This window comes from Podarcis muralis, chromosome 15, assembly GCF_964188315.1.
Source record: "Podarcis muralis chromosome 15, rPodMur119.hap1.1, whole genome shotgun sequence".
NCBI lineage: Eukaryota > Metazoa > Chordata > Lepidosauria > Squamata > Lacertidae > Podarcis > Podarcis muralis.
The window spans coordinates 20453824-20469357 of NC_135669.1; the positions used below are offsets into that span (position 1 = coordinate 20453824).

Below are 15534 nucleotides of genomic sequence, written 5' to 3' on the forward strand. Positions count from 1 at the left end.
ACATCACATTACATACAGTGGTACCTCAGGATGCGAACAGGATCCGTTCCGGAGCCCTGTTCGCATCCCGAAGCGAATGTAACCCATGTCTGTGCGTGCCACATTTTGGCGCTTCTGCGCATGATGTCATTTTGACGGTCTGTGCATGCGCGCGTGGCGAAACCTAGAATTAACATGCTCCGTTACTTCCGGGTCGCAGCGGAGCGCAACCCGAATTTGCCTAACCCGAAGCGTATTCAACCCGAGGTATGACTGTAATAGCAGATGCAAGCAAGCAGTGGGTTTGTACACGCTGCTCAAAATTCCTGCTTCACTCTTCCCCTACTCCTGGATAAACCTTGGCTTACAGCTTGCAGTTTGTTTGGAGAGAAACAAACCACAAGCCTGGGTTAGGTGACACAACAAGCCTGGTCTGTTGCTCCCCGTGAGGCATGGCCAGGAATAGGAATAGTGTGAAGAGGGCACTTTTAAGCAGCGTGCAGAAGCATGCTACTTATTCTCAGTAAATATAACTATGGTTTGACATAGGCATAGGCAACTATTTTCTGCCAGAGAACCAGATCACATTGCAGCCAACCCTCCATGGGCCACGTCTGATGAATGGGTGAGGTCACCCTTTTGACATCATCAGGTGACTCTGACCCCCAGGCAAAAACAGGGTGGCTTCCCTTTGGCACCAAAGTTAAACAGCACTGACTGCAAGCTGAGCTCGGAAAGGAACAATCAGTAACTGTACTGTACATTCTTAATTGTTCCTTTGCAAGTACAGCTTGCATTCACACTGTTTCACTTCGGCTAGACATCAGATTCACTTGGAGCTCCTGATTGCGATGGGCAAACCTGGCCATTGTCACAGAAGCATTCAGGTCAAATTGCATATTTCATAACAAACAGGATGCTATAAAAGATGAAATAATTCTGACCCACCTGGACCTGGCCTTATGGTGGCTATGAGAGAGGCAGTATCATCAAGTGACTGAACTTCCACACTAAGCAGATTCCCTGCACTCTAACCTAAAACCTACTGGGTGTCTGTTCCTGTCAACAAGGGTCTTGGGCTGACTGGGGAATCTGTCACATGTCTAGCTTTCCTTGTCTGTGGCTGTTCAAGTTAATGGGAGTTCAGTCCCTGTGAATTAATGAATTATTCAAAACCATTATGTCGTCATTGTTCACAAACAACCAAGTAAAAACCTCCTCTCATATATACCGATTTTTTTATTATTTCCAGATTTATAAACCTGCCAGATTTATAAAACTGCCACATAAAAACTCCAACCAACAGCAACAAGATAAAACTTACAATACAGGACTTCATGGGACACAGGGCTTAATTCTCACAAACTCAAACCCTTAACATGAAGGTTTAGCAGAGAATACAGCTACGTACCTGATAAAGCTTGATAATGTGTGGGTGGTCCAACATTTTCATTATCTGCACTTCACGATAAATTTTCTCCAGGTTCACCGAATCTAGCTGGGATTTGTCAATGATTTTTATTGCCACCTAGAACCAATTACAAGAAGAATTTTAAAAGTTGGCTTTGCCAAACCAGGTCAAAAAGGCAGTATATATGTTATGACCCAATTTTTTCTTTATTTTTTCTAAGAGAACTACAGTGTTATACTCACAAAACAAAGTATTTTGGAGGGAATTTGAAAATACTCTTAACATGTTAGCACGCACACAGGTGCTCAACACTTCCTTTGTAACAGAAAGAACAAGTTCAGACACTTGGCCAGAACTTTAGTAAAACATGATCACATTTTATTATACACAGGACAGTCTACTTTCACATTTTATGCTAAAGAGGAACAAGGTGTTTCAAAACAAACAGGACTCCAATAGGAAAGTCCCGAGGGCCAGGATGTCATGGAAATTAAGATCTCTATAGCATTTTCCCTGTGCCATTTCATTCTATCTGTTGCTTTCTAGTAATAGATATGAACAGAATTTTGCACTTTGTCTTGATGTTGTCTGAACCAACTTTGCAAAAACTCATAATGTTAAAGCAACTTCAAACCATGGTTCAACATCCTGGCTTGTTCCAAAGCAGATATCTATCGTGGCCCAGTTCAGACAAACCAGGAAACTGTAGTTAAGAAAGGCTGTAGCATGTGCCTTTGCAAAGGCAAAAAGACTTGCACACATTTTGGCTGAAGAAGGCAATATATGATCATTCACAAGTGAATAATAGATATTACAACTCATTCTGCAACCTCAAGGCCGCTTTGAATTAGTGCTCCCTGAGTAGCAGTCCACAGGCTAAATAAGAAATCATTACTTATTGGGGGCTGTTGCAGGTTGGGGGTGGGGTGGGACCACAATCAACAAACCAAAAGCTACTTGGCACATGCAAGTTTTCCTAAAGTAGCTTTCTGCATCCCAGCCAAATTGCTTAGAAGCCTGTTCCCACTAGTAATAGACAACTTGATGTTTTTTTTAAAAAAATCTCGTGTGTCTACTCTATTAATAAGAACCCCCATGTACTAACCCCCCAATAGATGTTGTTGAATACAAAAATACAATTTAAGCAGAAATTCACATAGTATTTCATATTTTGTACAAAAACAAAATCAGTGTAGTTTGAATTATTACATACACCTTATTTTAACTGTGATTAATGTCTCATACATAAAGTAATTTATAACCACACTGTTAGGACTTGAGAATAAGCTCTCCTTAGGGAAACTCACCCCACTTAAATACAGCTCAGCTTATCTACAGTGTGGGCAGGTTGTTGTTTTTGGTTGTTATTATTGCACATATTTTTGAGTTTTTCTATTGTAAACAGCCCTGTGATCTTTGAATGAAGGGAAGTATAGAAATTTAATTAATAATAACGATGATGAAAAAACACACTCTAGTTTTAGGCTTGCAAAACCCCAATTCTCAGGCAATGGTGTGGAAGGAGTTATAAAGAAATGCAGTAATGAGTTCACAGATACATTTCAAATGCAAATGCAAATGAATGTGTGAATGTGCAACTGAAAATACTACATGGATCAGTGGACAATCTTGCTTCAGTGCCTGAGCTGAATGACCTCTGAAAAACTGTAGAAATGGTCACCAACAACTTATACAAGCATGGCACAAAATCTTTGTGGCATGGAATTGGTTTGATATGGAAAGCATGGAGACTACAAAATTGGACAAAGATGTATTCTCAGCAGCCCCTTCAAGAGCAGAAATCCGTCTTCTGGCAGGATTCACCCAAGCTGCAGGATCTTTCAGAATCACTATCATTTGTTATGATGTTTAAATATTAAGAACCTACTGGGTTGTGGGATGTGTGTTAATTTGTATTTTGTGTTTCTACTTTTCCCATTTATTCCTATATGCCTACTTTTTTCCATTATATGCCCCAAGCATTTGAGAAGGTGCAGAGCAGAAGACTGAAGAAAAAGGAATGATTCTTGATTGCTTGAATGTTCTGTGTTTGTATTAAGTTGTTTCTTCTCCAGTGGACATCTATTTTGATTGCTGTGTGGCCCTTGCTATTACAATATACCATATCATCTGGAATGATCTCAAACTGCTATATTAAATAATACATTTTGTTTTAAGGAGCACGCAGGATCCTGATTCAGTGCAGGACTTGATCTAGAAATGGATCTTCAGGTCTCTTATAATCTTACAAATCTACTATGAAATCTTCTTGATCTAAGATCTCCATGAGAACCGATCCAGCATGTTGGAGAGATCAACTTCCCCTTAGCAGTATAATCACAGCAAATTTAGTTGCATACCCACAGCAAATTAAGAAGACTTCACTCACTGAATTTAGACAACTATCTGGTCCTATATAGAGACCTATATCTTCCCATATATATGTGAAGTGCTACAACTAATAATAAATGACTTAAGTGACCATGTAACCAGAGTTTAAAGCTCCAACCCTGCATCAAGCTGCTTAAAGCTTCTATTTTCTTTGTTTAAGACCAAACAGGCATTCAGGAAAAGTGAATGTCAACACTCTTTTGAAGAGGAATTAAACCCACACTTCCTTTGTTTACCCAATAGATAACTAACCTGTGAAAATGTCACAAAGTATCATTAAGATTAGCAATGCTTTTAAAGAAGGGTGAAAGACTGATGAATCATTGAAACATAAAAACTTACTAGAAACAGAAGCTAGTAGAATTTTTATCCTTCCTAGACACCTCAGCTGCCATGCAAGTGTATAAAGGTACATTAAGCTACATAGTCCTATTAAAAACAATATGGAGTCAGATATTGTCAATAGTCAGGCAAGGCACTGACTGTCTCTGGGAGCTCAAGTAGAGATCTTTTCCAGTCCTGCTACTATTGTGCTAGTAAAGAACATTTTAGTTAAACTAAAATCTGGGGGCATCCTCATCTCTCACCCATACACCACTCTCCTTTTTGCTCACTCATTCAGAAAGCAGGAATTCTTCTTATCCCACCCCAGCCATGCTAAGACACCGCAAGAGATTTTGAGATTGCAGGTACATCTGTCTTGCAAGTCAAGGGTATTCATCGATAATCACGACAGCCTCACCCTCTTCATCATGCATAAAACCATGCAGCAGCATTGACCTCAAAGTGGTTACAAGCCAAGGTGGGACTCAGAAGGCAAACACAACCATTTCTTCTTGTAACTTTGGAAGCAGCTCCTGGCTACAAGGAAAACAAATCCTGATTGAGCAAAAAGCTTAATTATTTATAAATGTTTGGCACAACAGTTTCTTCTGCTACAGCCCGGTATTTCCTGAAGTGGGAAAAGGATATGTCTATGTTTTCTATAATGTTTAAGAATCAAACTCAAAGAAGATGTGGTGTCTTCAGAACATTTCTCCAAGAGCCCATCTAGCTTGAAACAGTACAAAATAACTAGCTGATGGCAGAAACTTCAAATCAGGTTAACTCCCAAAGAGGTGACCACAAGTTTAAGCTACTATTTAGAAAGTTGATTAAGTACAAAGGAGAAGTTCAGGTTGGGGAGGCACTACAAAACTGAAATCCAGTTTAAAAAGTGGTCGGGCAGCTCAGCAAGGATCAAAATTGCTGAAAAAGAAGAACATATGGTGACTTGGCAATCATAGCTGATCTGTCCAAATGCATTTGAGTTGTATTTCAATTGTTCTTTATTTCAATTTAATAAAAAGGAAGATCTTCCTTTTCCTTGCATTTATTTGTGGCCAAGAGCACAATGAAACTCCAAGAAGAACCTCCAGAATAGAGACCACATTTTTAAAAGTGTGGAAATACCTGCAATTTTCCTGTAAACTTGGTTCCAGATTCACAGTGCTAATCCATCTTGCTGCTACTCCCTCATTCTCTCCATGCTATGGATATCTGCTAGCAATATAACCTTTCCAAACAATGATGAAATAAATTTGAAGGTCTGCAAGCTATACAGTTCCAAGAAATTTAGTTTTCAGTAAGTCAACCAAGTTACTTCCCTAACTTTCACTTATTTCCTCTAATTCTGAAACATGAGAAGGGAGGGGGAAACTGCATACATTCTGCTGTAGTTCTAGTCTTCACTGTCAAATCCTTTTTACAAACACTTTGTCACCAACACTTATAGTTGCGGATTGTTAATGCTACATTTCAAAAGTTCATAGTGTTTTGGTCCACTTCTGATTTCTTTTGAGAATGATTTTAAGATATCCTTGAATATAATAATTTTTCAGCCTTAATAAAGCAGCAAAAGTTAGGAAGCAAAACTTATGCCAGTTATGAGAAACACAGTAGCAGATGCTTGAACCATAGCGGTCTAGTCTACCCAATCTAAATACAATTCACCACTGTTAATACTTCTTTTGAATATGCATTCTAAATCTTTGCTCACAGAGGTTTATCAACATGATTATCATAGGAGTTTTGCCCAAATCTATTTCTTTCTCTTGTTTTAAGTTCCTCTCCCTTGTAGAGGCAAACCAAAGCATATTGCTTCTGAATCTTTGCAACCCTAATTGCCACACACCTCTGTGCCATAACCAATATGTGCCTCTTTCTAGAGATGCTGTGACAGCTGCAAATGGTAACATACAGATAGGAAGAAAAAACTGCAACCCACTGCAAAACATTAAAGTAGTGACCACCATCCATCAAGATACTGGGTAGATGAAACCAACACTGATTTATCAGGCAATTTCTATGTTCTTAATAATAATGCAGTATGCACTAAATACTTGAAACAGAAACATTATCTCAAAGGGGCTTCCTGCATTGCGGAAAGCAGAACTGGGAGTGGGGAGATGAAGTGAAGCCATGCATGGTTTTGTACAATCCTCTCTAACTAATCCAGCAGTGCCAGCAGAGCTCATGAATCCCTCAAGTTGCTTACCATACTTTTCTGTGTATAAGACACCCCCATGTATATCAAGTTATCAAGAAAAGTCATGAGACAAGGTGATCACGTTCCATTTTAGCAGAATTTTAAAGTATGGAATTATAAAAAGGAAAGCTGAGTGCAGAATAAGAAAATAATTTCAAAAAACTACCACCAGGATGGCATAACATTGTAATCTCTTGACTTAACATCAGAAACAGAAGTGAATTTCTTATTTGAAATTTGAACAAGGTGCATGGCTGTCAGCATGAAGGAATGCCATTTGAATTTATGATCCCCTTTAGCAACAGAAAGCTTCTTTACAAACATTTATTTTTACACATTTTACGCTCTGAGCCTTGTTGTGTCCAACAACTACAACTACAGAAGCCAAAATTGGTTCTTTCCGTTCATACATCAATCTCTGGCTACTCATGCATCCTTGCTGTATCTGACACTTTCTGTGCAATGTCCTGTAGGTTACTGCCAAATCCACTCTTATTATTGACAGATATTAAAAATAATGCCAGGTATTTACATAAAAATTGCAAGTGCTCAGAGAGGTGTTTTTATTAATGGATCTTGCAGTCTCCAAGTAAAGTTATTTACAATGTAACATTTTTCATTATTTTCAGCAAACGTTGAAACCTCCCCTAACAACATTACATTGGTACACTAGACTAAAAAATGGGTAAAAAATCAAGCAGGGAATAATTTGCACAAAATTACCTAGCAGTCACTACAATGTAATATGGAAAGTGCAACCCAAAGTGAATGAATTAAGTGAATAAAGCATTATGTATTAAAGGCATTAAAAACTTGCTAGTTTTCAGCTGTTTCTACCTACACAACATAATGCTGTAACTAGGTTAGCCTTCCCACCAACTTTACTTTAAAAATGTAAGTAGTTTCTCAACAGTTTGGGTCCTTCAGAAAACATAAGCTAAAATGCTAGGAACACAGTCAAACTATAGAGATGCATAAAATCAGCTAAGGTACTAGCCTCTATTAGAAACAAACTTTTCAGTTGCTTAAATAAAATCTCGCATGTTTTAGATACTTTAATAAAATCCCACAAAAACTACTTCAGTCATTCATTTAATACTTAACCAAGCTACCTATTTATCCAATAAACTGTAATTACGTGTACCCTCTGCTTTCCCCCCTTGAGACTTGCATCTTCTTTAATGTGTAGTTTGCATTCAAAAAGATTCTCATGGCCTTAATTTAGTACACAGACAGAATGATTCATATGATTGGGAGGTAAAATAGAACCATCCTTCTTTAAACTGACTCCAGGTCAAGGGAACTAAGTTTTGTGATCTTTCCAAAATAGATGGGAGCTTAGCACTCTGAGGTTTGACTTTTGTGATTTGCAAAAAGATAAACAGCAAACCCAGTGTCCAGAATTGCTATCATTCTCATCCAAGGTATAACTACTGAAGAGTTGAGACAACTAAATGGGCAGCGTGTACCACTTCCAAGATGCAGTCATGGAATGAGCCAAGGGCATGCTGCCAGGGATGTCTGCATGAAAAACGGACTAAGAGCAAAAGCAGTAAAGTTTGACAAGGTATCCCAGCATGTTTTGCTTTGAGAGTTCTTCTGAGAAGTAGAAAAATAAACTCTCATTCATTCTTCTGGTTGCAGAAAAACTGACAGGTGCCAACATTATGCCAGGCCTGGGCTAGCTTCTTAACCTCATTTGCTGCTGGAATGAAAAAAAGGGACAAAGGAAGTTACGCTTCCCCATCACATTCCCAGTTACTGGAAAGGAAATGACTGTGGTTGAGGCTACAAGGACAATAGCAGAGTTCAGTTATACCACTGAAGATCAAAATCAGCTGAGAGAAAGGGATAAGATACCCTGCAAGGAAATCTTCCTGAGTGCCAGGAATCATTCTGATCGGTTTGCTTAGGCACACGACTGAGCTTGTTACCTCACTGTGCTCAGGAACTCCCTTCTTTTTCAAAAAGCCATTTTTTCATACCATATCCTACATACTAATCCCCCTTGTTTTAAATTACAACAGCCTTTCTCTGCTACAACCCCCCCAACTCACTTCTCAGGTAAACGTCTACGTCCCCTCTTCTTCCTCCGCATATTTATGCCTACAATTACAGTGGTGCCTCGCAAGACAAACGCCTTGCAAAACGAAAAACTCGCAAGACGAAAGAGTTTTCCGTTTTTGAGTCGTTCCGCAAGACGAATTTCCCTATGGGCTTGCTTCGCAAGAAGGAAGCCCATAGGGAAATCTCCGGGGACCTCTTTTAAATGCTGACGGTGGGGAGCAAAGCCTTTCGCCCCCCTCCGGCCTTCAGAAGAGGTCCAGGAAGGCCGGCGGGGGCCGAAAGGCTTTGCTCCCCACCGCCAGCATTTTAAAATCGCCCCGGGACAGTGGAGAAGTCTCCGCTGTCCCGGGGGCTTTTAAAATGCTGGTGGTTGGCAGCAAAGCCCTCCTGTCCCCGGAGCTTGCGGGGTGGGAGGTGGGGAGAAGGGCTTTTCTTCCCACCGCCAGCCTTCAGAACAGCCTTCTGAAGGCTGGCGGTGGGAAGAAAAGCCCTTGTCCCCCCCCCCCCCAGCCTTCAGAAGAGGTCGGGGGACAGACTGTCCCCGGACCTGGTCTGAAGGCGGTTTCCATAGGAACGCATTGATTGATTTTCAATGCATTCCTATGGGAAACCGTGCTTCGCAAGACGAAAAACTCGCAAGAAGAAAAAACTTGCGGAACGAATTAATTTCGTCTTGCGAGGCACCACCGTATCATAAAACTGTCTTTTCTTTAGGTGCAGCCTCCCTTCCAATCCCAAATTTCATGAAGGGAAAATATAATCATGTTCACCATGTGATGCCTAAATGCCAGTTCCTGCTTCCCTATGGCCTTATTAGACCCTTTCCCCCAACTCCAGTCATTGAAGCCACTGCCCATTTGCAAATAACCACCTCAAAATTAGCACAGCCATGTCCTTCTGAGACAGAGTCCCTTTTAGACGTGTCAACCATTTTCAGAATACTCCAACCCACCCTGCACAACAAGGAAGACTGCCATCTCTCTTTCTCTCTCTAATCACACTTTCTTGGGGGCTCAGATGTTGTTGAACTACAACTCCCATCACCCTAGCTAGCAAGGCCAGAGCTCAGGGATGATGGGAGTTGTAGTCCAACACAGGCTGCGAACCGCTGCATGGGTAGGCAAACTAAGACCCGGGGGCCGGATCTGGCCCAATCACCTTCTAAATCCGGCCTGCAGACGGTCCGGGAATCAGCGTGTTTTTACATGAGTAGAATGTGTGCTTTTATTTAAAATGCATTTCTGGGTTATTTGTGGGGCATAGGAATTCGTTCATTTCCCCCCAAAAAAATATAGTTCAGCCCCACAAGGTCTGAGGGACAGTGGACCAGCCCCCTGCTGAAAGTTTGCTGACTCCTGCTCTAAACCCTTGATGCCATGCTCCATTATCGCCCATTAGCCTTTTTCTTGGGATATATTTTGTTTTGTTTTTACTTTGAGGAAGCACCCTCCACTTATCACCCTGTTATGAACAACCTTTATCACCTACTTTTGAGGATCAGGTCTCCTGTGGGATATTTCAGAGTGCCATGAGACTTACGCTGACTCCACCACCCTTTTCCTTCTGCCGAGGCTCATTTCTTGGACAAAGTCTGAAGAAAGCTGGGGGGGGGGGTGACACTCCTACCACAACTTCCTCTAAAAGACTACCCATGGACACTATGTTTCAAGAACATATCAATAATCTGTGTTCACTACAAGCACTTCCTTTGATATAATGCTCCATTCTCTAGGGTGAGAGGAAAGCGAAGATCGTCCTCCAAGTGAAAATCTTGTTTTATCACAAAAACCTCTTTTCCAGGGTGCGGTTCTTCTTTCTGGAGGGGCAAGTCATGACAAGCAAACACCTCTTGATTTTAATGGGGGGCTTTATAAGGAGACACCCCTTTTGGATCACCACCACACACACCTTCTCAGAACTATGTCCTGCAGCATTAATGAAGCCAGCATTCTTCTCATGTGCGTATACCTGGAAGGAGTACATTTTGGAAGGGGTGGGTGGGAAGTATCCTTGTGGGGATGCACCTTCTCTAGTGAAGGCAATGTTCCTTTTAGGAAACCCAAGACTGCCTTTTATTAGGCTGGCTCTCATTTCGTTACTAAACTGCCGCCTTCCCTCGCAACATTTCTAGCATCATTTTCACGTAATACTTTCTAAAGTGGTGAGATGGGAAGGAGGGAGAACCCTGCTCCTTGCTTTTTATTATTTACTTGAAAAATGTATACACTACCTTTTAAGGTAAAGCCCTCCCAAGGCAGCTAACAAATTATAATTAATGCAGTATGAAACAAATTTTAAACTACTGTACATACAAAATGATTCAATTACAAAACTAACAGCAGCAGCTGTTTAGAATCTCGTCACATATTTAGAAAAATGAAGACTGAAACTAAAAAAGTTTTAAAGGTTTGTTAAAAGCTAACACACATATTTCTTTCACAACCAAGCTCCAGACATATGGGGCCACCACTACAAGTGCCCCATCACTAACTGATGGACCTTGATGACGGGCCTATGAGCAACCTTAAAGCCCAGGCAGCTAATATAGGAGCAGGCTTGGGACTAGGTTATAGCTTTAAATGTAAAATGCAGCACTTTAGAGCCCATAAATAAGTAACCCAAGATAACTGGTATAGTATCAATCTAGTATGCTTTGACTGCCATCCCTCCCACCCACCCCGCCATTCTTGCAGCTACATTCTGTACTTGTTGAAGTTTCTGAGTGTCTTTAAACACAGCCCTAGGAATTGTGCATTAGTCGGGATATAGCCGAAACATGTGTAACTGTTAAGGTTTGCTTTCTCCAGATATGGTTGCAACTGGGAGCCAGCCTAAGCTGGTAAAAAGGCACCCCTAGTCACAGGCAGGATCCAAGCTCCCAGTGACAGTACCAAGTACAAAAGAACCCCAAAACCACATACTTGATGTTTCAGGGGGAATGCAGCCCCATCCCAAACTGGCTGCATATCTCCATCCAGATCAGCAGATTTCCCACCCCACACTGCCTCTCTCTTTATCCTAATTCAGCTTCAACTAGGCCACTTGCATCCATTCCAAGACAGCCTCCCCCTAGGGCTTGCAGGTAGAGAAGAGGGGTAAGGCTGTGTGTCATCTGCATAGGAATGACATTTAGCCTGAACCTCATGATGACTTCCCCCACCAATGGTTTCTTGCAGATGTTAAAGATGACAGAAAAACAGGACACAACCTTGAGGCACCCCAAAGGGCAAGGCCATGAAGTGGAAAAGAAGCTCCCAGAGCACCCACCCACCCAAAGACTTTAGTACTTTTAGAAAAAGGAATGGGGGGTGGGGGAAGGAAAAATACCGCCTCCTTCCTCTTGTTAATATTTCTATTATGGGTCACCCCCCAAAAAGGACCCACCACAATCCTTTCCCCTTTCCCGGAATCCACATTATTATAGTTTCTCAAGGAGAAAAGACACATGGATGCAGAAAGAAAGGGGGAGAGAAAGGAGCATTTACCTTTCTTTCATCAGCACACCTCAAGGAGAAGGGGGTGGGGAAGACAGAAAGCAGGGGATTGATAGAAATGCTCCCCCCCTCCACCCGTGGTTGGAGAGAAGGAAAAAAATAAGGCGGGACACAGCTCGATCCCCTTCAAACATAACCTCCACCAAGGGGAAAAATAGAGAAACGCCCCCTTGGTTGGAAGAAGAATGGGGCGCCCGCGTTCACACGTTATCCTCACCCAACACGCGTGTTCTTCAGGGGAAAAAATCCCCTCCCCCTTCTCAACGGTGCCAGAGAAAGGTGAGGGTGGGGGCTCGCCATGCCCACCTTCCTTCTCTCTCTCACCCGCCCCCCCCCACGACCGCGCTCCCCTTTTCCTCTCAGGCGCCTCTCCCCACCTCGCTCCGCGTGATGCGGTGCCGGCCCAGCTTGACCACGGCGAAGTTGCCCTTGCCCAGGGTGCCCTCGATCTCGTAGAAGCCGACGCGGACGGGGCCCGACCCTCCGCGGGGCGGCTGCAAGAGCAGCGCCGCGGCAGCAGGGGGAAGCCGCCGGGGCTCGGCCATCACCATGCTGCCCGGGCGGCTCCCCGCTCCTCCTCGCCGCCGCCACCTCCTCCACCACCTCCTGCCGCCGCCGGGGCTGCTTCCCCGCTCCTTCCCCTCCGCCTCTCCCTCTCGCTCTTTCCCTCACGAAGGACTGAGCAGCCGCCACTGAAGCCCGGCGCCCTCCCAGCCGCCGCCGCCGCGCTCGGCTCCTCCCCCTTGGCTCCTCCCAGGCTGCGCGCGTCACGGCGCGCGTCATCGGAGAGGGAGGGGGCGCGCGTCGCCGCGGCAACCGGAGCCAACCGCGGGCGAATGTTCCAACGGCCATCTCCTCTCCCACCCGCCATCGCTCTCTATCCTCCCGCCGCGCGCGCGCGCCACTTCCCAGTTCAGGGGGCCGTTCCCGCTATTTGGAGGGGGAGGGGATGGAAATCCCCATCAACCCCTGCGCGATACTTGAGGGGCTTTCCTTCCACCTCCACCCCTTTTTTTGCCTTCCCGTTTGTGGGGCTGCGCGAGGTGTTATCGCCTCTCTCAAACTGTGCCTTCGCACCGAGCACCCCTCGCTGTGTCAAAGTCATCAGGAGAAGCTGCTCTGGCTTTAAAAAAGTGGGGGCAGGCGCTCTTTTTTGTGACATTGATAACTTCTCTCCCCAGTTCCCTATCGAGTCCGTCCTGCGAGGGACCGTTTTTCTTCGCCAGCCACGTCATTTTACCACACGTTCACTTTCTGTCGTAGAAAACGCGGTTTGCTTCGCGTTTTACCTCACGTTCTGTGACATAATTTTGCTGCACGCATTTTGCACCTGATGCGTGTGGTCACCATCTCCCTCGCCGCTTGGCACAATGGGAGGGCAAATTTTGTGACGTGAAAGATTAGTTTCGTTGTTCCTATTCAATACCGAAATGTTCGGATGTGGTGAGCTTCATAACATCAGAAGAGCCTCACTGGATCGAGCTAATGGCCTGCCTGATAAATGTGCCCAATGTACTTTTATGGACACATTTTGGTGCATATCCATTCTACAGAGAGAGAAGATGACTCTTCTATTGTTTCCCTCACAGTGAGATGCTTTAGTTTGCCCTAATGAAGTTGGAAACTTTGTTTTGTCCTGGTTAAGATTTTCGGGTCACCAGGAAAGCTTGTGAATGGGATTCAACTGCATGTTGGCAAATTCAGATTGTACAGTGAAAGTGATTCAGTAAACCGCACACCCCGCCCCCCCTCAGCCTTTTTGCAGCAAGGAAAGTGATGTTAAAACTGGAAAGTGGGACACTAATTACTAGACATTGATGCCATGTAACCTTGCAAACAGAGGAATGGATGCCCAAAAAATTGGGTTGGGTATTGTATACAATCTTGCAAACTTAGTGCAAACAAAACCGGACAAATGCTCATTAGGTTGTTTGGAAGTGATCTGTCTGCTTCCATTAAATGGGAATAATAAATAATGCACACAGTGAGCTGTTTTTTTTAGATGGGTTTTTTTTTTTTGCAAACTATGTGCTGGGTAATCCTGGGTTTCCTTGGAAACATAGATTCCTATATGAGAACTCAAAACTTGCATTTTGTGATATTTTAGTTGACTTGATAAAGGTGCTGCCCTAAGAATGAATTTTAGGTTTCCCCCTCTTAATAAGATCACTCATGGAAGACAACCTTTCCCAATTGTTGCAGTTGTCGGGGGGGGGGGGGGGTAATGGTAAAGCCCAACAGGCTGAGGACCAGTGCCCCATATACTGTGCGTGCCCTAGAACCTTCTTCACAACTCTACAACAAAACCACAGACCAACATCCCAATCTAAAGCAAAACTGCAGACTTGAGGGAGAATAGTTACACCTTAGGAAATGCTTCCTGCATCTATATTGTATTTATACTACAACATAAATACCAATCAGTGGGGTCATGGCATTATGGAAAAGGAGAAGGAGCAGAAGAGGGGTTGTCTGTCTGTGATGCTGAAATATATAACTCTTGTGATATCGCTGACATAGGTCAAAGAGATGATTGCCTAACAAAATCAGTCTCCAAGGTGCCACCGTGTCTTTTATCTTCTGTCTTGATCCTATAATTCCCCCAATTTACTCCTGGCAGCCTATGGGGACTCCAAACTTACTTGGATGATTGCAAAACCATTCCTAATTATAAGGCAAAACTGAGCTAGCGCTGGTTTGGAAGAGATTAGGACAGTCTGGGCATGAGAGGATATTGAGTAATGGAGATATTTCTGCCTTTTAATCCAAAATAAGTAGCTAAAAAGATACTTATTTTGATCCTGCTTTGTTTTAAATCTTAATAACTGTGCAGCACTTACTTTATTGATTTATCATACCCATAATTGTTGAACTAGATGGGAGGGTGGTAGATGAACAATGGTATGGTAGCTACTAGCCAGTGCCACCCAAACAGAAAGAGTTGAAGGGTATTTTTGAGTCTGAGTTTTTTTTAGTTAATATGGAGAAAAGACAGATTCTAGCATAATCCTGTTTTTGGAGATAGAACTAGTATGAGCCAGAGGGCAGACTATATTTTTTGTGGATCCTACAACAATAAATTTAAGTTACTTAGTTTTAACGTGCTTTGGGATGCCTAATTATGTACAGAACCAGGCTAGTTTGTGTAGCTGATTTTTTTAGCCTCAGTTTCCATAGTAGAAATCATAGTGGTCTATCTTGTGTGACCGTTGTGAGGAGAAAATCTAAATAACTAATAACTACTTTCGACAGCTTTAGTTCTCATGTTTCTACCCATGTCTGACTTCAAATTCTTCTTTAATCTATCCATGGTCATTACTGCATGGTGTTAAAAGCCTATAATTAATTTGCAAGTGTCAATTTGTTTACATATCTACAACTATGAGCCCTGGACGCTAACAGCAACAACAAAAACCAGCTGGTCAGATAGCAGCTGGAAGTTTTATGTGGGGCAAACTTCAGGTGATGTCCACCTCTGCAACCTCCATTCAACAATGAACCCTTCTGTAAAGGGCTATTTCAGAGGGGATTTGGCACCAAAGATTCTCTGTTTTGTACACCGTGATGACTATGGTCTACCTCCACAGGTGGAAGCAGTATGCCTATGAAAGTCAGTTGTTATGGGGAAAGCGCTGTTGTACTGAGGTCCTTCTTGCAGGCTTCCC

At 43.0% G+C, this 15534-nt stretch overlaps 1 protein-coding gene across 2 annotated transcripts in view; it reads right to left on the reverse strand.

Moving 5' to 3' along the window:
• Positions 1-12569, reverse strand: part of SIK2 (salt inducible kinase 2) — an 85844-nt gene extending 73275 nt beyond the window's left edge. Inside the window, exons 1-2 of one of the 2 annotated variants that reach the window (XM_028708640.2) lie at positions 12247-12569; positions 1391-1507 (exon numbers count right to left, since the gene is read on the reverse strand). In XM_028708640.2, coding sequence (XP_028564473.2) covers positions 1391-1507; positions 12247-12420 — 291 coding nt within the window. In that variant the 5' untranslated portion in view covers positions 12421-12569. The remainder of the gene's footprint in view (positions 1-1390; positions 1508-12246) is intronic. The other variant, XM_028708639.2, reaches the window with a different exon arrangement.
• Between the last annotated feature and the right edge of the window lie 2965 nt (positions 12570-15534).